The sequence below is a fragment of the Crassostrea angulata genome, chromosome 8 (genome assembly GCF_025612915.1).
Source record: "Crassostrea angulata isolate pt1a10 chromosome 8, ASM2561291v2, whole genome shotgun sequence".
Lineage (NCBI taxonomy): Eukaryota > Metazoa > Mollusca > Bivalvia > Ostreida > Ostreidae > Magallana > Magallana angulata.
This window is the reverse complement of record NC_069118.1, coordinates 23,449,905-23,476,472: the sequence shown is the minus strand read 5'-3', so window position 1 is coordinate 23,476,472 and position 26,568 is coordinate 23,449,905. Positions and strand designations below refer to the sequence as shown.

General features: G+C 30.0%; 3 protein-coding genes across 3 annotated transcripts; all 3 read left to right on the top strand.

Moving 5' to 3' along the window:
- Window positions 1–1,039: 1,039 nt before the first annotated feature.
- On the top strand, window positions 1,040–3,243 carry LOC128158253 (complement C1q subcomponent subunit B-like). Its single transcript, XM_052821011.1, has 3 exons — window positions 1,040–1,070; window positions 1,175–1,331; window positions 2,755–3,243. Exons 1-3 carry the CDS (start codon window positions 1,068–1,070, stop codon window positions 3,150–3,152), a joined length of 558 nt encoding a protein of 185 aa, XP_052676971.1. The 5' UTR covers window positions 1,040–1,067; the 3' UTR covers window positions 3,153–3,243.
- A 5,533-nt stretch (window positions 3,244–8,776) lies between these two features.
- Window positions 8,777–11,338, top strand: LOC128158252 (complement C1q subcomponent subunit B-like). The gene is made up of 3 exons (XM_052821010.1): window positions 8,777–8,815; window positions 8,925–9,087; window positions 10,925–11,338. Exons 1-3 carry the CDS (start codon window positions 8,813–8,815, stop codon window positions 11,317–11,319), a joined length of 561 nt encoding a protein of 186 aa, XP_052676970.1. The 5' UTR covers window positions 8,777–8,812; the 3' UTR covers window positions 11,320–11,338.
- Window positions 11,339–19,419: 8,081 nt separating this feature from the next.
- Window positions 19,420–25,105, top strand: LOC128160811 (uncharacterized). The gene is made up of 3 exons (XM_052824135.1): window positions 19,420–19,552; window positions 23,371–23,544; window positions 24,648–25,105. The coding sequence occupies exons 1-3, from the start codon at window positions 19,420–19,422 to the stop codon at window positions 25,043–25,045; spliced, it is 705 nt and encodes a 234-aa protein (XP_052680095.1). The 3' UTR covers window positions 25,046–25,105.
- Window positions 25,106–26,568: the final 1,463 nt, after the last annotated feature.

The following is a 26,568-nucleotide window of genomic DNA, read 5'->3' as shown; positions in this document are numbered from 1 at the left end:
TACTTTTAATTACTATATTTTCATAACAACATTGATGATTTATATGATTATCGGTAGGGTATTTCGTACTTACAAATATGGGAACTAATTAAGAAAATGTATTCTTTGTTATGCATTCATTTTTACAATGAATGTTTTTAGCATTGACATTATTACACGGTTTTTCATTATTAAACTACATTTTCCTAGGAATGATAATTTTATCAAGTCCTCATTGATGAATTTTTGCAGACAATTTTATCTTTTGTGTTATAAAATATGAGAAGTTATTGCTAATATATGACGTATATGTCAGGCCTATGACTGAGTATTCAGAAGTAGATGCCCCTTTGTCCATTAACCACCCCCCCCCCCTCCGAGAAAATACCTATAACTGGTCATAGTAATACATGAGATTAAAACACGCTCGGCAACAGCAAATACTTTACATGTAATTTGATTTTTTTGTGTAAAGATTATGTCTTATGACAGACCTTTCTAAAGTGCAACAGTTTACCTGATGAACAACAACTTATTTTTCATACCCGCATTAAATTGGAGATATTAATTTTCTAGCAGTTATTTTCCTTTTTATTTCGAAAGAAACCTACACAAATTATGGTTTCAAAATTCAATATAATCTGATCATTTCCGTTAATTTCTACAACGATTCTCTGTTTCAAGATGTTTTAAGAAGGTTAATTAAGTTATAATTAAGTTACGATCAATATTACTTTAAAAATTAAAATGTTTAACAAACAATAATTTTCATATATTATCAATCGATCTTGAATTTCCCTTTTTAGCACAAATTTCAAGTTGAATTTTTTGTTTTGTGAATTTTCAGTAATGTTGATTTATTGTCACTGAAGCTCGCTTTATAAGTATTAGCTTCTGAAAAACATCAAACCCAATATCTCTTTAAAAACTTTATCTTGCGTGCACAACATGTTTAGGAAATGTGATATTGACGTTTTATTTTCATTTTAATGACATATTTAGAATGAATCGTGTATATAAGTAAGAGAAATATACTGCACATTGCAACTTGTTGGTGTGCTTTTGAATTTGCAATCTGTTTAGAAAAAATGGTAAGTTGAAAAATAGTTTGTATAATTTTTTAAGGTAAATATTTACAAATCAAATTTGAAATTGTATATAAAATAGTGTGTATAGTATATAATGATATTCTCAGGGACTGGGAACATGTGTGGTTGTCGGCCTTTCTCTTCTCTTTATGACGTTAGCTGAGAACAACGACAACAGTTCGTTTGTAAAAAGGCTGAGAAGCTACAAAAACACTTGTCGGGAAATAGGATGGGAACCAACCTGTGAAAGAAGGACCCGGAATAGTAATGATAAGCTATAAATATCGTTTGTATCTCTAATGCTTTAAACTTAGGTTGTTAAATATTTATTAATTTTAAGGTCTTCTCAAATCGATTTTTCATTTCTTTTCTGTTTGTTTCCTTTTGAAAGGAGAATTTAGGTTTTTCGCATAAAATTTGGATTTTATTAATTATTTAGATTTTCATTTTTTTATTTTTATCTTTTCAAATTATGATTAAATATCGTTGAAATAGGAAATTTGTAAGACTATAAGCTTGAAAAGATAAATAATGAAGGGATCTGCTGCAAACAGTCTATTCGATTGCTTATGTTTCAAATAAAGGGGAGGAGATTGGACCGTCTTATTTTATCAAATAGTTGTGCTTTGTCTTAAATTATTTTATCAATGAAAAAATATGTTAGCCAACTATAGCTACTTCCCAACTTTATATCTTGAGATAATATAGTCATGATTTCTTTCTAAACTACACTAGCTTTTCTTATTACTGAATGTAACATGTGTTAGCATTTTTTAAATCGTATTTCACTAAATATATAAATTTATTTGGAGAATGATTTTCTTTTATCGAAAGGTAAAGCAAAAGAAAGACTAGTGAACTATTCATAAAAAGGAAGTAAAAAGCACTCATCAAATAAAACACTAAACGATTTGAAAACAATTCAAAAATCGAAACATGTGCATAAAAATGCACCATTTATCTCGGAAATCATTTTGAAAAGTCATGATCTTATGACAGTTTCGGCTTGATCTTGTGATCGATGCGCCCTCAGGCCATATGGTATGATAAAAAGTATTGTCACAATATCATTTAATTTACTCTGACTCGCTTCAATTCTGTAATTCGCTCTGTATATCCTTAAAGAACAAATAAATATGTGTTTTTTTTAATCAAATGTCTTGATTGGTTTTTATAAGGAGCAAGTCAAATGATTATGTTTTGTCCGAGCATTTTGACATTATGTAGATAGTCAAGTTTTCATTTTTGCTTATTTATCCATTTGTATTCGTATGTTTACTCGAAACAAAATAAGAAAGGACGCGTTAAAAACTGTAAAATTATGTCTGTTATAAACTTACAGGTAAATTTTACATAGAACACAAGTTTTTACCAGTAAATACAACCTATGTAAACATAAACATTGCATGAGCTTTGTTTACGTTACTATGAAATAAAGGCTCTGTATCTCGTTTTAAAATAAAAAAAAACCGAATTCCTTAACAAGCATAGAACACTTTAAAAATTGAAAAGTAATCTTTGGGGGAAAATTGTGACCTTGTCCTTTTAATGAAAACGAATTAATCATACAGAGATGATATTAATTATATTATATGTATTTATATAGTATTTTGATTAACACTATTTCTTTTCAAAGTTTTTGTTTTATTAAAAACAAACCTATCATTTAATATTTCTTGTATTTAAGGTACCACTGTTGCCTTCCATGTTGATCTGAAGAAATCTATTTCAAGTATTCAAAAGAATCAGATAATCAAGTATGATCACGTAATCACAAACATTGGCGAAGGGTATGACACAAACACGGGAAAATTCACGGCTCCAGTGGATGGAGTGTATTCATTTACATGGACCTATATGACAAAAAAAGGCGCAACGGTGTTTATTGGCGGATTTGTTGATGGCAAGCAAATTGTCTGTACGGGCATTTTTGCACAGTCTGCAACTTGGGCAAGTACTACTGGAAACCTTGTAATAAGAATGAAGAAGGGAAGTCAATTTTGGACACCTAATATTGATAGTCATGTAGCCTACATACACAACGACTATACTTTCTTGAGCGGATTCAAAATTTCTGACAAATGATTGCACTTTCTAATTGTGAACATTGCTTTGTTAGAAATATGATCAAATTTTGAAGACTGTCTTCAATAAACATTCTGTTCATATATGTTTATATCGTGTTTGTTTTGTTTTGTTTTTTATAAGGGTTTAAGAGTAGTTACTGCAACATATCTGTTGGACTATTCTTTGTTTCAATTTTTCCTACCTTTTGAAAATCAGACTTAAAATATCACTATATTATAGTGTCATAGTTAGCATGGGACCAAACAGCAAGATATTTCTACTAAAAATCTACAAAAAAACGATTGTCGGGAAATGGGATGGAAACCAATTTGTGATAAAACAAACAAACAAACCCAGGAACAGTAAAATTTATGTTATAATTTTTTTGCTTCTTTAATATTTATTTAAAATTATAGTTAGTTCACTAATATTCTTATCCTTAAAAAAAAGATTTTTGTAAGTTTCTATTTATGTTTTCTCGAAATTCGGAACTCGACGACAATCATACGTAGTAACTTCTATCTACTTAATACTTCTTTTAAAAGATGCAGCGAATGGGTTATCGTTCATAACTAATTTGGCACGTAGCAAAGCCTTCCAAAGTGGGTGGATGAGAAGACTTCCTATAAAAAATTCAACTATTATGGTGGGGAGGGGGGGGTCAAATATTAAAAAAAAAACAACAGTGCAGTACATGGTACAAATAACGAATTAGTTAACTCGACGCGACAAAATTTGTATTCCCTTCAACTTTAGAAATATATCCTGTAGAGATGGAAAGTTCTGCGTCACTATGCCCTTGCTCAAATTTTGCATGAGAAATTATAGTAAACTTTCTGTGTACGAATATTCAACTAGTATATGGGTTAAGATGATGTCTTGCATAAAACACAAAATAGTTTCCGATAAAGAGAGGAAGTACACATCGTAGCAGATAACTTGCCTACATTTCTTACGCCCTCATAGAAATGTTTTTATGTTATTCGGTGCAACGTATCATTTTCTCAATGAAACTTGATTTGGGATCAGAATGCCATAAGAATTTCAAACATTTGATAACCAATAGTTCCCAAGAATTAACATTTCATTTAAATGCATAATCATAAATATGATTTACACATACCGTTATTTGTTACATCAGAATGTTACTATGCAAATAATTTTATTCAAACTTAGTTTTCATGTTAATTATGATCTGAAGATTAAAAAACTCAGTTCGGACATCAACAGTCGTGCAACCCTTCTGATATATTTTGGAAACATAATAACTCAGTGTTATATAAGATATACACGTATTTACCATCGCTATTCAATCATCGCTATTCTTTTCCACTGATATATATATAAAAAATGTTTTATCAAATATTGTAGAACAGAAAAAAAAACAAATTATTAACTTCAAGTTATTTTTTCTACGACGAAATAACAACATATCAGCACTATAAAGTAACAAGTTAGAAGCTTACATGAAAATTTGTCTACAACAGACTGTTCTCATATAGCGACACTGGTCCATTATTGGTCGATCATAATTTACTGGAACCTTTGAATTGTCTTCATTTAAATATTTATGAATATGAACACCGTCCATTAACGCATATTCACTTACGTTAATTTTCATTACAATCGGATGCAAAATGAAAAAGTAACTGAGTTTGGCACCAACCAAAAATAAACGCACATTTCAGTTCGAATTAAATGAATGACAGTTGAAATATACCATCTGTATGTAGTTTCTACATAAAGTTTAGTCATATAACGAGTTGACCCACAGGAGGATCATGAGTTTTGGATTTTATGACGTCACAATCCGTACTCTGTATTTCAAGTCATAGGACGTGGCGGAAAGATTTGAGTGTTCTTTTCCCAGTCGGTTATAGCAAAGCTTTAGGAGCGTCATTGTTGGATTACATACTAACACATCGAGCATTTTTCATGTCGGTTTAATGTGAATAAGCATCACTCTATATCAATCTTGCTCTATAAGTAATACACTCAAATTGTACTCATTTCAAAGCTTTTACTGTTAGACATTTTGATGAACTCCTAAACATCATTACTTTGTTAAAACGTTCTATGAGATTATTTGAGCAATCAAAATCCGCAGTCGCTTTATCTTTATCTTTAATCAGCAAATTTTCAATAAGTACATGCACCATTCACTTAAGAATGCTGTATTACGAGTTTGATTGAAATCGACTCAGTTCTTCTGAAGAAGTCGGAAATGTAAAACGTTTACAAACAGACGGACAAACAGACAGTCGTCGGACAAAATGTGATCAGAAAAGTTAATTTGAGTTTTCAGTCCAGGTGAGTTAAAAACGGGAAAATTAATTTTGACCAAAATCGTGACCATGCCCCTTTCAGGCTTTTCTGTTCATTAGTTTTAAGATTGGACACATGGGGAAGAATTTTTTAAAATTGAAAATCATTTTCATTTTCTACATAAGTAAACTTAAACAGAGGATTATAGATTTGATTAATAATCCAATTGTTTGTGCCATTTCTTTCTTCTTTTTTTGCAATTTCAAATATTGAAATAAATTTAATGTCATTTGAAAAAAAAATTGTATTTTGTGTGTATTCTATGAATGTGAACTGTAATTAGAGCGAGAAGTTTCTGTCAATCCTTTTCTTAATCAAAGTACTGAAGTACTGACCGGAGTTGATTTTATCGTTTATCATTTATTTTAAAATCAACTTATCTTGCATGGCAATTAGTTTCTTGTCGGTATTTGAATTACGCACTTTTTTATAATAATATGGATTTTAAGACTTTTCTGACAAGAATTTCGAGAAACCCCATATGAATCATGTTGTGTAATATTTAAAGATGGATTTTAAACTATCTATTAGTAATCGAAACGTTTCAAAAAATTGTACGGGTCCAAGCACTATTGATATCGAACTATTGTCTCGTTCAACCAGACGTTCAGCTGTTTCCGTTAATCTCCGACAAGCAAGAGAGCCTCTTTGCTTGTCGGAAATTCACGGAGACAGCCGAGTGTTTGGTTAAACGAGACTATATTAAACTCTGGCGTAGGAATACATGAGACTACAAAAATATCTAAATTGTTCGTATTATATAAAATCTGACTATTTTCAAAGTGTTATAGATAGGTTTCCTTGAAAAACAATGCTCGTAGTAAAAATGGAGGTACCATTTAAGAATTTGAGAATAAATTTGTAAGAGAATCTATGATTGGTTTGTCTTTGTTGTTAAAACCTCGATATATACCTTCATAATTTATTTAAAAGAAAAACTAAAGACCGAATAGTGTTATTGCATCCTGTTTTATATTAAAATCTCAAAGTCTCCTAAAACTATGAAAGAGCTTTTATCAAAATAAGATTTTTTATGTTTTTATGTTTGTTAACTTACACAGTGAATGAATTCAACATTAGAAAAATATATGTAAGTCTTAATCTTTTTTTCCATTAGTTTAAGTTGAAATTCAAAACGCTTAAGAATTAAAAATATTAAAACAGTATATGTTTCATAAAAGCAAATTGGTGAGAGGTAAAACATCAATGCGTGTATATTGTAAATAAAAACGTATAAACATTAAAAAACTACAAAATAAACCATGCATTTTATTTACCAATACCGTCTTTGATGAACATAGTAATTCACTCCGCGTTTCCTGTCCAATGCGGATTCGCTCCACTTGTATCACAGGTGTATGCCGGGTTGCCAGAGAGAGTATACCCGGGGTTACAGACGAAAGTGACGGTAGGAGGGGTACCACTGGCGGCGCCCGTGGGGTAGCCGTCAGGAATTGATGGTTGTCTAACACACGACATTTCTGAGTCACGCCAAAATTGGTGCAATAATCAATACGAATGGAGATAACATTGAACATTTGCTGTGAACAGTTAGTCAACTTGCATTATATTAATGTTGAATATAGAGACTTCTAGCTCCAAAGTTTATAAGAAAACGACATACTGTGGTAAAACCAGAGATTTGGTGCAAAAAAACTTATTAGTAATTTTTATTAAAAAAATAAGGTTTTTTACGTGCAGTAATCTAAAACTGACAAAAAAAGTTTTCTTTTCTTCATGTAATGAAATTAAGTCTGCATGAATAATGACAATAATAGAAATGTGATTATTGTGACACTATACTGGTTGAGTTATTTCATGAAAGAAATTTACACCAGCTATTTAAGTATTTATGTTACAAATTAACATACTAAAGATAGAGAACCTGTCAATAAATTTCTTTTCACCAAGTAATACACGTAAAGTGTATTTAATTCAGTATTGTCACAGTTTCAGACCTTCTATAACAACATTTCCCCAACATAACTGGACAGCGGACATATTAATTGCCGATGAATCAACTTTATCTACCTGTTATTATAAGTATATCTTACATGTAACAGAAAATTTTAAATCCATGTCTTGTATCTTTTAAATTCTACTATATTTTCATAACAGCATTGATAAGTTATATAATTATCTGTGGTCAGAAAGGTATTTTGTACTTACAAATATAGGAACTTACAGGGAAAATGTATTCATTCTTTTTGTTGTGCAATCATATATACATTGAATGTTTCTAGCATTGACATCATCGAACGGTTTTTCAGTATCAAATTTTTTTTCTTAGAAATGGTATTTTTATCATTTGCTCTTGTTATAATCAGGAATACGTTACGCTCATTGCAGAAGTTTTCCAGTCAATTTTATCTTTTGTGTTATAAAATATGAGAAGTAATTGCCTATCTTGTTGACGTATATGTCAGACGTATAATTGAGTATTTAAGAGTAAATGCCCCTCTGTCCATTCCCCCCCCCCTCCCCCCTTCCGAGAAAGTTTTCCAGTCAATTTTATCTTTTGTGTTATAAAATATGAGAAGTAATTGCTTATCTTGTTGACGTATATGTCAGACGTATAATTGAGTATTTAAGAGTAAATGCCCCTCTGTCCATTCCACCCCCCCCCCTTCCGAGAAAATACCTATAACTGGTTACAGTCAAACATGTGATTAAACCATGCTCGACAACAATAAATATTTTACAATCATGTAATTTAATTTTTTGTAGTGATTTTGAAGGTCTAATAACAGACATTAATTTTCTTAAGAACAAAAGTTTACCTAATGAACAAAAGCTTACTTTTTAGATCCTCATTAAATTGCTGATAATTATTTATTATCTAGCAGTTAATTTCTTTTTTTTTCTAGAAAAAAACATACACAAGTTCTGGTTTCAAACTTCAATATAATCTGAACATTTTCGTTCATTTTCTACGATTCTATGTTTTAAGAAGTTTTAAGAAGGTTTATTAATTCTGAAAAAGATATAATGATCAGTATTACTTTAAAATGTTTAACAAACTATAAATGTCATATCTTGTCAACCGATCTTATATTTCTCATTTTTTGCACAAACTTCATTGTTTTGTTTTGTGAATTTGTAAATTTGGAGTAATGCATCATTTACTGCAATTAATTCTCGCTCTATAAATATTAGCTTTCTGAAAAAGATCAAACCCAGTAACTCTTTGAAATGTTTTTATCTTGCGTGCACAAACTGTTGAGGAAACGTGATATTGATGTATTAATTTCATTTTAATGACATATTAAGAATGAACCAAGTATATATTAAGTAAGAGAAATATATTGCATATTACAATTTTATTGTGTACTTTTCGCAATCCGTTCAGAAAAATGGTAAGTTGAAAAATAGTTTGAATATTTTATTTTTAATTGGTAAACTTTCAAGAATCAAATTTAAATATGTATATAAAATAGTGTGTATAGTATATAAGGATATTCTCAGGGACTGAGAACATGTGTGGTTGTCGGCCTTACTCTTCTGTGTATGACGTTAGCTGAGAACAACGACAAGAATGCTTTTATAAAAAGACTAAGAAGCTACAAAAACACTTGTCGGGAAATAGGATGGGAACCAAGTTGTAACAGAAGGACCTGGAATATTAATGGTAGGCTATGAATATCGTATATATATACCTCTAATGCTTTAAAGGGTTTTTATTTCTTTTTTGTTTGTTTGCTTTTCAAAAGGCATTTAGATATATTTTCATATAAGATTAAGATTAATATATATATAAATTTTTTAGATTTTTAATCAAGTTTTTTTGGCTTCCAACTATAGTTAAAAATCGCTGAAATAGAATTTGTAAGAGTATAAGCTTGAATAGATAAATAATATTCGATTGCTTATGTTCAAGATTAAGGGAAGGGGGGTTCATAGAGAGCAAAACGTTTACAAGTAAATACAGCCGTGTCATGGTCTTAAATTAAAATAGCACTTATATATTTTAATTTTGGTGAGTCCATTAGAAAGTGGGTTAGTATTTTTTATTCAAACATAACATTAATTGTGAATCAGAGAGGTAACATATCAGACACTTTTTGTTTGTACCGAAGATGTCGCCAAGGCGATCCATTATTACCCTATCTGTTCTTGATATGTACTGAAATCCAAGCTATTAAAATTTGAAAAAGCAAGGATTGCTGATGATACCTCATTTTTATTGGATGGTAGTGAACAATCTTTACAATCAAGTCTTAAAATATTGTAAGATTTTGCAAGATTTTGCAAAATATGTGGACTTCATATAAACTACAACAAAACACAAGTTGTTTGGAAAGGATGCAAAAAACATTGTGATGATATAATATACTCAAATGAAGCTCTGGAGTGGGGCAAGAAAACTTTTAAATTACTTGGCAAAGACTTTGTTACAAATCTGCAAAATATCTTTGATATGAACTTTAGATTAAAGTTTCAACATATGAAAATAAACAATGAGACATGGAAACCGTAGAAACCTTACACCATTGGGTCGTTTAACGGTTTAAAAAATTTCTGCTAACCTTAAATCACATTTTTGTATCACTTCCTAACCCCTCTGATTCACAACTGAAAGAATTTAGATCAAGTAAAATATATCATTGCCTTAAAAATTAAATATTTTATATATATTATGAGATGCTGTAGTAAGAAAGATTTTCTAAATGGGTTGATATCCTCCATCAAGATTATGTATGACACAAATAAATATATTGCTAGTAAAAATAATAGACAAGTACTCTTAAATGAGGGCTGGGAAATCTGGACGAATATATTCTATATTTAGAGGAATCTCTCTCTCTCTCTCTCTCTCTCTCTCTCTCTCTCTCTCTCTCTCTCTCTCTCTCTCTCTCTATATATATATATATATACAGTAAAACACGCTTATAACGAAGTCCCAGGGACGGCCAATTTAACTTCGTTATAAGCGTAATTCGTTATATCCGTCAAGTTTACAACATGATATAGAGACTTGGGGAATGAAATTCACTTCGCTGTAAGCGTCAATTCATTATAAGCGTGTTCGCTATAACCGTGTTTTACTGTATATATTTATGAAGTCAATATGCAATTTATTGTGATTTATGTTATATGAATACTTGAATAAAAAACCCGTAAATACAACCGATGTAAACAAGAATATGCACGAGCTTTGTTTACGTTACAGTGAAATAAAGGCTCTATATCTCGCTTTAATGTTTAAACCTTTGTTGAAACTTTGGCTGATCATTTGAAATACCGTAACCAAGCATTTCAAACATTAAAAATTGAAAAGTTTAAAATATGGAAAAAAAATCGTGACAATGCCCCTTTAATTAAAACGAGTTTATCATATAGATATGATATTAATTATATTACTTGACTCTTTACATAGTACTTTTATTTTGATAAACACTATTTTTTTCAAAGTTTTTGTTTTATTAAAAGGATAAACAATTAATTCAAAATTTCTTGTATTTTAGATACAACTGTTGCCTTCCATGTTTATCTGAAAAATTCTATCTCAAGTCTTTCAAAGAATCAGATAATTAAGTATAACCATATAGTCACAAACATTGGTGAGGGATATGCCACAAGTACCGGTAAATTCACGGCCCCTGTGGACGGGGTTTATTCCTTTACTTGGACGTATTTGACAAAAAAAGGGGCAAAAGCGTATATTGGTGGAGTACTCGATGGCAAACAAATCGTCTGGACGGTCATGGAAGACCAGACTGCCACTTGGGCGAGTACTACTGGACACCTTGTAGTAAGGATGAAGAAGGGCAGTCAATTCTGGACACCTAATTCTTCACGATATGCTACCTACATACACGCCCTTTACACATTTGTGAGCGGATACAAAGTTTCTGACTGATGATTTAACTTCTTTAAAAGAAGACATTGCTTTGTTACAAAAATGACTATATTGTGTAACAATGTAAAAGATCTTCAATAAAAAATGTATTCGTTCAAATGCGTTATAATTGGATTTTCTTTAAAGAGTAGAAAAGTAGTATATTGGTTCTATAATTGAGTGTTTCCCATCTTTAATATTCAAACATACAAATAAATTTTATTACCTGTTTTGATTATAATGCAGTCAATTTGTTAGAAAATTACATCAAGATATGCTATATTGCTTCTCATTTTAAACGTTTAAAAGATACTTCCATCTTTCCAAAAGAAAAACTTTTTATTATTATTCAATAATATTTGCTACCATTCTTTGTATCATTCTATAGCAACACTACTTTCTATCAGAAAGCCATTACTCCCAGCTCCGCGGGTATAGTCTGTTCCAAGTTATTGCTTCCATAACTTTTGGATGATTATTAAATATATGATAAAATTACACATTCCTGTTAAGATACAATTAAAATTTTTCACTAATTCAAGTCCACAGGAATGAATAAAAAGATTTCTTTCGGAGATTTACAATTGGAAATGTTTACATCTTTTCTCCATTCGGAAGTATTTGGAATACCTCGCACAATTTTTCAACGTTATTTTACCGACCATTTCATGGCTGATGCAATGCAAAATCTCCGTAAACTTTCTATTTGTATCGAAACCTGAAGCGGTAGAGGTGGCGTTTTAAATAAATAATCTGGAAATTTTTCATATGCTGATAAACGTAGTTTGAGCACAAAAGTATTCAAGATTATCGAAATATCAAGTGAAAAGTTGTGGAAGCAAAAAATCGCGAAGGGTACAGTAAAACTCGTCTAGAACATACACGGATATATCGGAAAAAGCGAATATATTGGAGTCCCCGGTAAAATTCTTAACAAATATTTGCAAAATTTTACGGTTACTACGAATTCGGCTATATCGAATTTACGGATATAACTGATTTTGAGTCCGGTAGAGGTGAATAAAAACGACATTTTATATAAAGAATTTCTTTACAGTTTAAAAAAGTCTGCACTACCATTAAACAAAATAATTTGAATGAATTTATTTTCATATATTTTTTTCAATTCAAAATCCGATTATTAAGGTGGCTCTATACACCCACAGTTTATTACAATTTTCAATAGAAGACCATAAAACATATACTTATCAAATATAAAAGTGATGATAGGGATACTTTAGGAATTCTTAAAGAATTTTTAAATGTCTTTTTCGTGTTTTTGTAAAATATTTTTTTAAAAGCTGGCTATTAACAAATTGAGAGAGTTTTTTTTGTCATATGATGGATATTTCCTTCGGACACATAAAAAAATATAACACTTCTTAACATTTAAAACTGTTATTATTGCAATTTTTTTTGTATTTCCCCAAAAGATATTTTTTCATATTGTCTTACTCTGTTGACAAATCATCTGAAAAAGTTGCTTGATGTTATAAGAAAATGTATTTTGATATCTGTGACATAAAAAATTGAATGAAAATCATTGCAAATAAACACAAAAAATGTTTTAGATTTTTTTGGTATGAAAGTTCCTCTGGTAAGGGTTATCGTTCCTAAGTTCCAAGGCCCAAACACCTTGGGGACTTTTCATTTCTGAGTTGACGAAAATTTCCTAAATATAATGTTGGAATGATAAATACAAACGTATTTTATTATAGGCCTGTAAAAGTGAATATATTCGCTTTAATGCAAAACTAAGTCAACTAAATAAAGGGGAAAATTTACTAGGCTAATAGGATTTATGTATCCCAACCTGAGAGAAATTCAAAACAACCCTCCCACCCCCTTAAGGTGGTAAGGAACATATTTCGATATCAATGCGCATTAAAGTATATTATAATTGAAACACTTTCACTGGTTTAGAATTTTCTATCACAGTATTTAACCAAAAATACGTTTTAGAAAATTTTGAAAAATTAAAAAAATTATGGTTCTCAACGGGAATCGAACTCATGACCTAAAGGTTTGTAGGGAATCCACTAAACCACTGCGCTACGCTGTAATATGTCGATGGTGGGAAAGAAACTATTTTAAGATTTATACTTGATTTTATTGTTATTTCAATAAATTAAACGACAAAACGTAAAGGTGTCACAAACCACATTACTTGAAAGTAATTAATTTTCCAATTATGAAATTCAATCTATTCATTGAACAAATTTTTCAAAAGAGCGGTCCCCACACAATTCGCCTCGGTTTAAATCAGCCAGTACCGGAATTGCATGCTTCCAGATTTACTTTTTTGCGTACTGCGTCATCAAAAAGTGGTGTATAGAGCCACCTTAATTAAAGGTATCAAAGTAACGAATTTTGATTTAAAGGCTCATTTAACAGAAATTATAGTCTGGTGAAAGAAAACATGTATATAGTGAATTTGCGATGGATATCATTACGAATTCGTTATAAGGATATAACGAATTACGGATATAACGAAGTAATTCCATTGGTCCCTAGGACTGTGCTATAACCGAGTTTTACTGTATAGTTCATTTTAATATTCACAATAATTTCTAACGATATTCCTGTTACTTATTTTCATTCGTTTTCATAGCATGGTACATTAATATTTTTAGAACAAATTTTTAAAAACATATTTTATAGATAAAACAAAATCATTATGAGATGAAAAAAAATATTTAGAATTGATTCGAAATAATTTTTTTAAAACACACTCAGTTGGCATATCTAATATTTTCTTATTAAGGGTGTAAATTACAATGATATAAATTCAATCATAGTCATAACTTTTGAAATTTGTCATATGCATATTAAGTATTACTTCTGATGCTAAATTCTGATATTTATAAACAATTGTCGCTCAATAAATTAACAATGTTAACAAAGTCGTTTTTACATAATTATGTATGATAAACGAGTTCTAATATTTCAGTAATATAAAATCATGCTAAATTTAAAATTTAAGACTATATCAAAGGATACATGTACCAACAATGGTCCAATCTTTTAGAATTATTAGTGAAACAGCTTTTTCAACAAAGATCATTCACATTGACATGAATGATAAAAATTAAGTTCATATTAATTTTGTTCAACTCTAATTAATTATAATGCAAAGATTATCACATAAATTTTTACAAAAAAATATTTGAGTTTAAAAAGAGCGCAGAGCTGAACTAATTTGTATTTAACAGTTCACTGTATCACATAAGGATATTGTATATATACATAGTAATATCACCCTACTTAGAAATATTATAGATTAGTTAATATTAAAAGCATGCCTTCGTTTGGCCAAGGGGTCTTTAGATTGTTTCTTCACTGTACTCTGATGCTTTTATACATGTAGTAATTATTACTAATCACAAGCTACGTGTCCAAACCCGAGGTTTGTCGATGAAAGCAGGAAGAAGTATTTTATACTAATTTAGAACAAACATTACAAACTATATATTTGCTGTCATAATGATATCACATGTTGTTGCACTGAAGTCTTTGAGAAGATTTTTAAAGATGTTTACTACAAATTCTGATAATTATAAACGATTGTCGCTCAATAAATTAACAATGTTATCAAAGTTTAAAGTCCCATGTTAATCATGTTAATCATGTTAATCATGTTAATAATCTGTAATAGGTTGCTTCCTCGACAAACAGGTATCATGTAGCTTTGTAATATGGAGTATTTATAAAGTTTTTCTTATGTTTTGAACTTTGAATTTAAACGTCTAACAGCGTCCCATTATTGGTCCAAGGCTCATAGTTTGAACAATTAAAACCAATATTATACAATTATTTAATGCTTGAGCAGTCGATAGACCCGACTATTTTTCCCGAGGTGTAGGGAACAGCTCAGTATGATTTATTGCCCTCGGGTGTTGGCCTCAGGCAATAGATCATACTGAGCTGTTCCCTGCACCAAGGGTCAAAAATTCGGGTTTACTGACTGTTTAGGCATTAAATAATTGTTTTATAACCTAATTCCGTTTTTAATATTTTGTGTTTACAATTTTAGATTACAGAAGGTTTTCATACCATTATGCGTTATGCAGTTCAATAGATCACTTTCAAACCTGAATACACATACAAAACAGACGAACATATTTAATCTTCAATAAAACAACAAAATCCCTTTGATTAGGTAATAATAGCTTTTATCACATGTTTATCTTAATATCCAGTGGATATTCACGCATGGGATAAATTTTTGATGTTACACTGTGTGTTCTTGTGCGACAAGACGTCATAATCAAACTTTAGGTAGGTTTAGGCGGTTGATTGACTTGAAAAAAGTAAATAATTAATTCAGGTAAAAAGAGTTAAATTGTACATGTGAAGCATTTTTTTCAATTATATTTCATAAATTCATAAAACATGTTCGAACAAGAAATGTTTATTTGTTAAACTTCAAGGAACATTTTTCCATTCGTAATGTTGTTGATATCTTTTAGATAATTTGCTCTGCGGCACACAATTACAATTTTTACAGAAAAGTTGAGATTTACAAAATATCTGGTAAAACATGTAATAAAAAATCTCTCATGATTTGCGATGGTATATGATTTTTATCCAAAACATACAACTCGCTGGATAAAAATCATATACCATCGCAAATCATAAGAGATGCTATATATCTTCCTATAAAATTATTTAGTATGATTATTTTACAAGATTTAAGGCGGAACAATATACAATTAAAGTTATGGTATAAAGGGCCACTCTCACCTCAATATTTATGAGAAAAAAACATGTTTTCATTCAATTTATTAATACTTAACATCATAAAAAATGTAATTTGCATTAAAAGCTTAACGAGGCCGGGTCTAATTTGTTCTGCCCTAGATTTTTGGATGAAACTTTTTACATGAATTTCTACTGATATAATTATTATTTTAAGATTAAAAAATAAGACATTTACCACACCGTTTGTTTAGAGGGTCATCTCAAAGTGTGTTAATCTTTAACATAGGACCCTATGGGATTTTGCTTGAAATGTATCAATTTTGAATATTTTTTACATTTTTTCAAAACTTCTGCCCTAGGGATTTCTTTTTCTGTTCTACATATTAAAGTTATTGCTAAAAGGCATCTAATGGTCAAATAAAAAAAAACCTTTTACCTCCTGGTTTGTTCCAGGGGTTTTTTTTTGTATGCCCAATTTCCCAGATTCGTCAGATAATGGCTATTTTTTATTTGACAAAAGCGGAAAAGGTGATCTAAATAGTATTATTAAAACATTCAGACATATTTAAGTAATAAAAAAATATATAACATCACATATTAAGGGTCATTGATATAAAATACATGGTTACTGTCTGAAATATATGAATTTAGCTATATTTAGGCGGGTTAAGAAAACGTGACCGAAGGCTAGGCTTGCTGAACCCTCTTCACGTTTTCGACCCGAGCCCAAATATAGCTTATACTTCGAAACATATATGTTTATTCCACAATATAACATTATTTTTACGCATCAAACGAGATATTTTCAACAATTTTCGCTGTATATCTGCAGTTGAAACTATCACGCCATGGCGTCAACCAAGCAAACAGATGACGTCACAATACAAATGAAACGCTGCGCGAAAGCGTGCGTACTCGTTCTGTACTCGGCCTCGTTAAAATGAAAGAGAGTAATGTGTGTCAAGGTCGTTTCTTGCTGAATTTCGCATTTAAAAGCCATCAGAATATATTTGAACATATACTAAATTGCTTTTAAACTAGTCAAAAATCGTTTTTCTAGGCTTTGAAGAAATGTGTTATTACGGGCCTTACGATAATGAATGTAATTGCGGCCGAGAACATCATTTTAAGTTCATTTGTGTGATCTGAACAGCTACAAAATACATGCCGAAAATGAGGATGGAATTCAAAGTATAAAAGAGTAAAATTTAAAATCCATCAAACAAGTGTTGTTGAGTTGACTTAATAAGTTGTAATATGTATGCAACCTTACGAAGAATATTTTAACCAGAAATCGCATAATTGACACACTGCTTTTGGAATCGTTTTGAGCTGGTTGGTTATGATTAAATTGATTATAGTAGAAGACAAAATACTTAATATAAAACTATTCTAAAAAGTCAAAAAGTTAACAAGCTGTTTTTCCAACATCAAAAAAAATACATGTACCAGTTCCGATTGAGATTGGAACCAAACAATGCTGAAAAAGGGGATGTCCAGACTGAATTTCTCAATTTTTTTTTACATATGAGTTCTGATAATAATTAAATGCAGGTATTACATGGTGGTTTTGGGATGAAACGTTCGAAAACAGATGGTCAATGTCCTTTCTTTAGTAGGAAACACAAACAACAAGCAAGGGCATCAAGTAATCTCATTTCTTGACAATGAAAACGTTAATGTCTTTCCATGGAGAATGTCAAATTTGCAATGCTAAATATTCATGAAAGAGTCCATGCTGTGTACAACTTATATGTACCTCTCAACCCCACCTAAAATAATCATAGATATTAATTTTCATGCAGTTAACTTGAAGAAGGATAAAAAAAATTCTTAATTTCTACAACAATCTTCTTTTTAGAGATGTTAGTTTTATCTTACCAAGGATATGCCCATGGGGTCTCTTATAAGTATTAAGAAAAACCTTTATTACGATTAAACAAATCCATTTTATTTATCAAATCTCTGTAAAAAAAAAACTTGAATGGTTAATACTGAGACAATGGCTCATTTATTATCGATGAAACTCTGAAGAGGATGGTAATCAGTAAGTTTTTATATGTTTGTATTTTGCGTGCAAAAATACTTAGGAAACATGATCTTGTTACCTTATTTTCATTTCAATGACTCGTGTATATCTATAAAAATGCGAAGTAGTAAAATATTGCAGAACTAATCTTTTGTTCGTATTCTATAAACGTTCAATCTGTTTATAAAACATGGTAGGTAAAAAAAAAAATACACATTTGTTCTTACTTTATTTTTAAAAAAGCTTGACATTGATAATCAATTTTAAAAGAAGTTTTTAAAGCAATTTTTTAATACTATTTTACCAGTATTCTCTGGCAGCGAGTACGTTTGGTCGTCGGTATTACGCTTCTTTGTATGACGTCAGCTGAGAGCAACGACCCCAGTGCATTTGTAAAGAGACTAAGAAGCTACAAAAACACTTGTCGAGAAATAGGATGGGAACCAACCTGTGAAAGAAGGACCTGGAATCGTAGTAATGAAAAGTTATATTATATATTGCTTTAAATCTCGTCTGATTGATATTAATCACCTTTTACTTAGTTATTATGTTGCAAATGAAAATATGAAATTTAACGATTCAATCTGTTTTAGATAAATACATGTAGGATATCAAAGTTCTTACTAATTATAAATAATGGTACGTGTAAAATGTCCATCTATTAGAGGTTTGAGGCATACTGCTAGAAATTTCAGGGATTTATTGTTGTGTAATGAAAGTTCAAAATATGTTATTAAGTTCATTAAGTTACATTTATTAAAGACAAGTTACAATTTCTTTTTTAATTTTCGTAGTAATCGAGTCACCACAAATCTTAGACAGTGTAAGATGTAATATGAATTTCAATGTTTGCACGTTAACATATTTAAAATATTTGTGGTAATTATTTGGGACACTAAATATGATATACTAGTAATAGAAAGTTCACTTAAAAAAAGTAAAATGCCAATTCAACAAGTGAATAAGATTTAAAACAAATTTCACTGAAAAAAGAAAATGGAGTGTTTGAAAACGACCCAAATTATGAAACATAATAAAGAGAACATCAATCTTAGCTAACACCATATTAAAAACTTGTAATTCCTTTCGTGGCTTTTATATGCCCGCATTGGTGTATGTAAATATATATATATATATATATATATATATATATATATATATATATATATATATATATATATATATATATATATAGCACTAGCACTTTCATTAAATCTTCAGACGTTTTACAAATAGGGAACGTTTTTGTTATATTAAAAAGGTCGGAAGATTTAATGAAAGCGCTATAGGTTTGCTCTGTGGTGTCTTTCATTTTTTAAATGTTCATAAATATAAAGTTTATATATAAAACTATAGATGCGAATAGATACTTCTTGTATTGCAGGAACTACATGACAAAGAAAGGAACAAGAGTGTACATAGGCGGCATCGTCGAAGGCAAACAAATCGTCTGGACGGCCATGTATGACCAAACGGCCACTTGGGCAAGTGCTACTGGTCACCTAGTCGTGATGATGAAGAGAGGCACTCGATTTTGGACATCTAATACTTCAAAATATTCAACATATATTCACGACCACTATACTTTCCTGAGTGGATACCAAATTTCTGTCGAATGATTTTTTCAAAAGTAAACGGTGCTTTGTTTTAGATATTACCGTATTTTGTAACAATGTTAAAGAACGTCTTCATTAAAAAATATTCCTTGTTGTAAATAGTCAGAAAGTAGTTCACTGTTTTCCTTTCAGTATAGTGTTCTTTCCAATTGACCAGCTAGGAATATATATAGATATAGATATAGATATAGATATATATATATATATATATATATATATATATATATATAAACACGATGACAATCATGCAACTTATATATATATATAACTTTTTATTATTTGTGAAATAGTCTTAAAAATATTGTAATTTTACTGCAGTTTACAGAAAGTAACAGAAATAAAAATCATTTAAATAAACCTAAAGTGAAAGAATGGGGTATATCTTAGAAAATAAAAATCCTTCCGTAATAATAAGATACTGACGTATTGTATCGGGGTATGGTTGTTATAATAACAAGTTAGACTTACATTTATCTCATTAGTACGAGCGACAACACATTAAAATTATTTCAAGATACAAGACACTATAAACAAAATCCAGTTTATTGGCGATGAAAGAGTAGACTCGATATTGTTAATTAATTAGACTTCATTGGCGCTACTGAGTATGCAAGTGCAGCACCCAGAATTAATGATGAAACCAAAATTATATAAAGTTCACTCCATTGTAAGGCATTGTTAGCAGACACTAACACTAGCTATTTAGCCAGTAAAAGCTAAAGGCCAATAAGAAAAGTCATCTAAGTACTGAGAGTACTCGAACAGAAAATATATTTTACTCTATCATTGGCATACTTTAATTAATATCAAGATGATTAAAGCATCAGTAATTTGTAAGAACATTGGCAACTTCGGAAGCAGTATATATCGCCTGAATAAGAAATATAGATGCATCTTGTGATCAAAATTAAAGGAGATATAAACCCCTCGAAATGAACTGGTGGTACCCATACAGCCCAAATTTGGGACCAGAAAATAATAGCCCAATAGGTCTCCTGCACTACCCTGTAATTCGTTTGATGTACACTTTAAAGAAAAGGGAGATACACTCTAACGGCCCACCTTTCACCACAATATCATTGTGAAAAGTTAAAAAAGGGACAAAGTTCTAGTGAGCTAAATGGACACATTTAGATTTATAGAAACCCTCAGACGCATGTTATAAATATTTAGAAAGTTCCTCTACTTAACGCGTGTGGTTTTAAGTTCGTGTGATCAAAATCAAGGGGGATATAAACCCCTAAAATGAGTCCGAACCCTTTTTCAACTCTTTTAGAAATGATCTCTTTAATATATTATATTTGATCAGTGTTCATTATCCATTTAAGTTTTTTTTATAGTTCTCTTTACACAACTGCTTATAAAAATAAAGTCTATTCATGGTCAAAAATACAACATTAATACAAATGTTTAGAATATCAATGTATATTTATATGTATTATGTAAAAGAAAACAAAAGTAACGTAAAATGATTTGTGTTTCTTTTGTGTTCTTTTATTTAATTACGGAATGGCTTTGAAACAGTAGCAACACATGTACAGATTTAAAAACACACACTTGTAGACCTAACAATTTGTTGCCGATGCAATTGTAAAATCGCGATTAATAAAGTTTAGCAAGCAGTGCATAAATTTTGTAAATCAAATATCGTTTGAAAATGATAAAGCTAATAAAATGTGGTTAAGAATTATTCACGGTAAAGTATCAAGTACAGTTCAACAGATTTATAACTTCAAAATCAGATGAACAGAGTGAAAATTCAACTAATTTCAAAGTCAGATATCTTGTTTACAGCCGTGAGCGGGAATCATTTTTCTACGGGTGCCATTTCTCTTCATGTTTAACATGAAGACAAATATATCCTTGGGTCTTTTTTCAGAAAAATTCAAGTATTCTACATGCTACATCAAGAGGGTTATCATTATACGTCGGAAAATGATCCCCGGTCATCTTTTTGCGGGAGTCATTATTCTTCTTTACACCGGCAATATTTTAGGAATGGACTTTGCCCAAAGACGATGGGTTGACAATGGGTGTAAAATGCCCAAACATGGTCGGACAAGCTACTGAAAAATTAAAATTTCAATAAATTTGATATTTTTTAAAACATCATTTAAAACAATATATATTTGACATATCATTGGTTTTTAACCTATAAATATGTTCAATATTTGGAATATGTTAACTCAGACAGGCGTGTACGTATCAAATCCTGCAAATACTGTTATTTTTCAGAACTTCAAGACATTTTCTTTTATAGAGTGGGTCTTTGTTCCATATTTTTCTCAATGTCTAAATAAGCTCAATTGGAAAACAAACCAATTTCAATCAACAAAAACGTGGAGAGATGACCCACTATACATTAAAAATATCATTTTGTATCCCAACAAATGAATAATACAAGTCCGTAAATTCGCGGTCAAAGTCACACATAATACTAAAACAGCCTATTTTGTTGTGTCTGAAATGGCACAGTGGTTAGAGTACCTGACATAAGCGAACCTTTTTTATATCAAGGGTTTTTAAGTTATGGGTTCGATACCACAAAATATTCAGGCAATATGTTTTTTCTTATCTTTTGTTAAATATATTAAAAACTGAATATAGTTAGAAATTGTGCTTTTGCAAACTTGTGTTATAATATATTTGAAAAGATATAATTGGGAAAAAATAAATTCAAAATTGTATTTCACTAAAAAACCGAATGGGCATTTGTTTCCCCCACCTTCTTACATTCTTACATTTCTTTATATAACAAAACAAATTTTGAACAGGCAACATTAGTTATATTAGCCCCTTGGGGCGCGCAATATTTCGTCTTTCGGGGGCTAATATTATCAATATTATCAATATTATCTATGCAAGTCAATATTGGTATATTATTTCATTTTTTTCAAGGTAACCAAATAAAGCGATGGCATTGGTAATGCTTTTTGGAGAAAATCAAAACTCCTTAGATCATAGCTCAGAATAACACACAACAAGATAAAGGAGTCTTAGGCAACAACATTAGTAAATTGATTGAACTTGTTTTTTAAGAGGCCGTTGAGGGTATGATGCCAAACATTTATTAAGAACTCTACGAGTGAATAACTAATCAAATCCGACCAAAACAATTCTAGATAAAAAAATTCTGGCAAACAAGTTCTTTACATGTAATTAAGAAAAACATAAACGAAAGTTTCATTTCTAGATTGATCTTCTTTTTCAGGAAGGTTAATTTACACATTCATGTAACCCGGTTATTTATAAAGTATAGAAAGACTTGAAATGTTTAACGAACTTTGTTTTTGAAATCTTATCAACCTGTAATATTTTTCGTATCTTTCTAAAAATAAGAGGGTTTACATATAAAATAAAAATGACAACTCCTGTTAATTCATAATTTTTTTAGCTTTTCCTCATTTACTGCCACTTAAGCTCGTTCGTTCTTTAAGTATTAGCTTTCTGCAAAAAAATGTTTTAAATATTATATCTTGCGTGCACAAAATGCAAAGGAAACATGATCTTCATACTTTATTTTCAATTTAATGGCATACTTATTGAAAACCATCCTTGTATATAAATACGCGTATAAGTAAAATATTGCAGAACACAGCTTTTGTTTGAATTGTATAAACGTGCAATCTGTTCATTAAAATGGTAAGTAAAAATAAACATGCATTTGGTGGTTATTTTTATAAGATTAACGTTCAAAAACGAATCTAAATATATTTATAAAAAAAGGGTTCATACTATTATGTTCGTACTTTCAGGCATTGAAGACGTACTTGGTTGTCTGCCTTACTCTCTTGCATATATCATCAGCCGAGAACGACACCGGTCCTTTTGTAAAAAGTCTCACAAGCAATTGTCGGGAAATAGGATGGGAACCAACTTGCGAAAGAAAAGCTAGGAATAGTAATGATAATAACTTATGTTCTTTTTGTAATAAACTTTTGTCATTTGATGTTTATTAATTTTAAGTTTTATGCTCTACAAAATTACTTAGTTTATTTTGTTTGTTTTTGAAGGGATCTTTAAATATATGAATTTTTGTAAGAAATATTAAGTATTAACATTTTGGTCAAGTTTTTCAATCATTTTCATGCATTAATCAATAATTTTGGTCAAATATCTTTGTAAAAGGGATTTTGTTGGACTATAATTGAATTATTGAAAGTAATAAAGGCAAATATTACAATTACACAGACACATAACAAAGGGAGTGGATTAAGACCATTTTTTTTTTTTGCAATAGCTATGTTTTACTCCCAGCCAACTGCCTCGTTGATTCAAGCTTTTATATATAAATTATGTCGACATGCAAGATAGTTTGGATAACATACAACAAACATGTAGTTATGTCAGCATACACCATTATTTTTTTGACATGATATAAAAGTGTCATCCAATTTGATTTTTTGCTTTAATTTTAAAATTTTATCTAATGACATACAAATATATATTTACCTGGAATTGTAATAATTAATATTTAGCAATTAAAATAATTAGTTTGACAACAATCCAGAGATGGCAATAAAAGCATAATAATGCATAATTTATCTCCTCGGCAATCATTTTAAACAGTGATGAATTAATGACACTTTCTTTTTGTTCGATGTTGATGCACCGTTAGATTATCTTTTATATAACAACTCTTGTCATAGTTTCGTTTAATAATAATTTTCATGATTCTGATACCTGTCCTGTATATCCTTAAAAACAAATAAACACTCAAGGGCTAAGTTAAATTCAGATGTTGAGATTGGTTTTGTAAGGAACAACTCAAATTGGTTACTATTTGTTAAACAACATTTGTTTTTTGGTTTTAATTTTGTTTGTTGGTTTGTTTATTTTTTTAAATATCATTTTTTTTTTGTATGTTAGTTAAAATTAAGTTATGTAGAGATCTGAAAAAAATAATCATACAATTTTATATCATATTGATTAATATTACATGTATTATTTGTCAATGAATTTGTTTTATTAAACACTCTAATTATTTATATCTTCTTTTTTAGGCATTACTGTTGCTTTTCACGTTAAACTAAAGAAGACGATCACAGGTCTTTCACAAAATCAGATAATTAAGTATGACGATGTAATCACAAACATTGGTGAGGGATATGATCCAACCACTGGTAAATTCACGGCCCCCGTGGACGGGGTATATTCCTTTACTTGGACCTATATGACAAGGAAAGGAACAAAGGCGTACATTGGTGGAGTAATTGATGACAAACAAATCGTCTGGACGGCCATTTATGACCAGACTGCCATTTTGGCGACTACTCCTGGACACCTGGTAGTAAGGATGAAGAAGGGCAGTCAATTTTGGACACCCAATGCTTCAAAATATGTAACTAACATAGAAGGCTACTTCACTTATTTGAGCGGATACAAAATTTCGGACAAATGATTTTACTTCTTAAATAAAGAAGATTGCTTTGTTACTATATTAAGTATGCACGAAATGGACATCAATAAAACAATATGTTTAAGTATGTGTTTATTATTTTGTGGGGGTTTCCCAAGGTATTGAGGTATGTTTTATGATATACCTAATGAATTCTGTTTTGTGTTCAATTTTCAAACTTTCTTGTGGCTTCCCTGCCTTCTTTTGTTTGTCAGGTTATCAGTTAGTTGTGAATTATTCTGAAACACAAGACCTCTCCCAATTTGATTTCGACAAATTAGAAGCGTTGAAATACAATCCAACAAGGTCATGGTAGTAATTTTATTTATTTAAAACATGGGAATGATCATTTTCTATAATTGTGTTTGCTTCAAACTACGAGTAAATGATGTATTATATGGACCCGAAAATATAAACTAAGTATTGTCTTCCTTTTTTCACAATGACTGTGATCATAACGATAGTACTGAAAAAGCCTATAAGCACGTTCTACCAAAATTTAATCAGTTTGTTCGCTTAAGATTATTAACATTTCTTGAACTATCGAAACCTGACTTTATTTACAAGTTTGTAAGAGGCGTGCTCTTGTTAAAGGTAATATATATATATATATATATATATATATATATATATATATATATATATATATATATATATATATATATATATATATATATATATATGTTTCCTTGTTTAATATATAAATGTATACAATGCTTTACTAGCCACAGGTCTAATGTCAAAATCGAATTACACCCGATATCCAGAGTTTGAAGCATTTATTAAGTATACAATCATTATAGTTCATTTCTTTAAAACAAAACTTAAACTATTACGAATACATTCATTACGCATTTTTTTTTTATGTAAACAATTTTATCAAACATTAAAATACCCATTAATTAAGCATTCTAACCGTTAGAAATTTGATTTTAAAATTTTTAGCAAAAATGTTTGCCCTTTTATGTTATTAGAATTGTTTTTATAGTGATCGGCTTCGACCGATCACAGTTGTGTTTATATGAGGCATTCGGCAAATTTTAATATTTGCGCACGCAATTTGCCTTGCACTACTTTACTTATTATGCAATGAGAATCTCATTTTAATCTTTAATTACATTACATTAGATTACTAAAAACGTAATTATTATCCGTTTGACTTGAAAATTAAACATTTATAGGGTTACATACATAATGATTCAAATCAAGTGTTTTTCTTCACACATGCGTAAGTATATTTATCGGAGGTATTATTTGCTTTCTAAAAGTAAATTTGATTCATGGATTCAGAAATCAACACAACGGTGCTATATTTAGTTCATTGCATGTAGCTTAATGCACTCGTATCATATGTACATTAACAGAGCTGACCAATGATATCACATACCGATCATTCCTTTTAAAGGAATACTTGTTATACTGTTGATGGTGCTCTGCGTGGATTATGCGTTACCTTTCATATGTGGAATAATTTATATTTATTTTGGGCAAAAAAATGTCCGACAACTAAGAAAATATTCCTATTT

What these genes read in the sequence shown, in the direction of transcription:
- LOC128160811 (XM_052824135.1), top strand. Translation starts at nt 19,420, where the DNA reads ATGACAAAGAAAGGAACAAGAGTGTACATAGGCGGCATCGTCGAAGGC. An exon ending in AGTCGTGATGATGAAGAGAG is followed by an intron (nt 19,553 to 23,370) that starts GCACTCGATTTT and finishes TTATAAAAAAAG; the next exon opens with GGTTCATACTATTATGTTCG. An exon ending in CGAAAGAAAAGCTAGGAATA is followed by an intron (nt 23,545 to 24,647) that starts GTAATGATAATA and finishes CTTCTTTTTTAG; the next exon opens with GCATTACTGTTGCTTTTCAC.
- LOC128158253 (XM_052821011.1), top strand. An exon ending in TGAAAGAAGGACCCGGAATA is followed by an intron (nt 1,332 to 2,754) that starts GTAATGATAAGC and finishes CTTGTATTTAAG; the next exon opens with GTACCACTGTTGCCTTCCAT.
- LOC128158252 (XM_052821010.1), top strand. An exon ending in AAGGACCTGGAATATTAATG is followed by an intron (nt 9,088 to 10,924) that starts GTAGGCTATGAA and finishes CTTGTATTTTAG; the next exon opens with ATACAACTGTTGCCTTCCAT.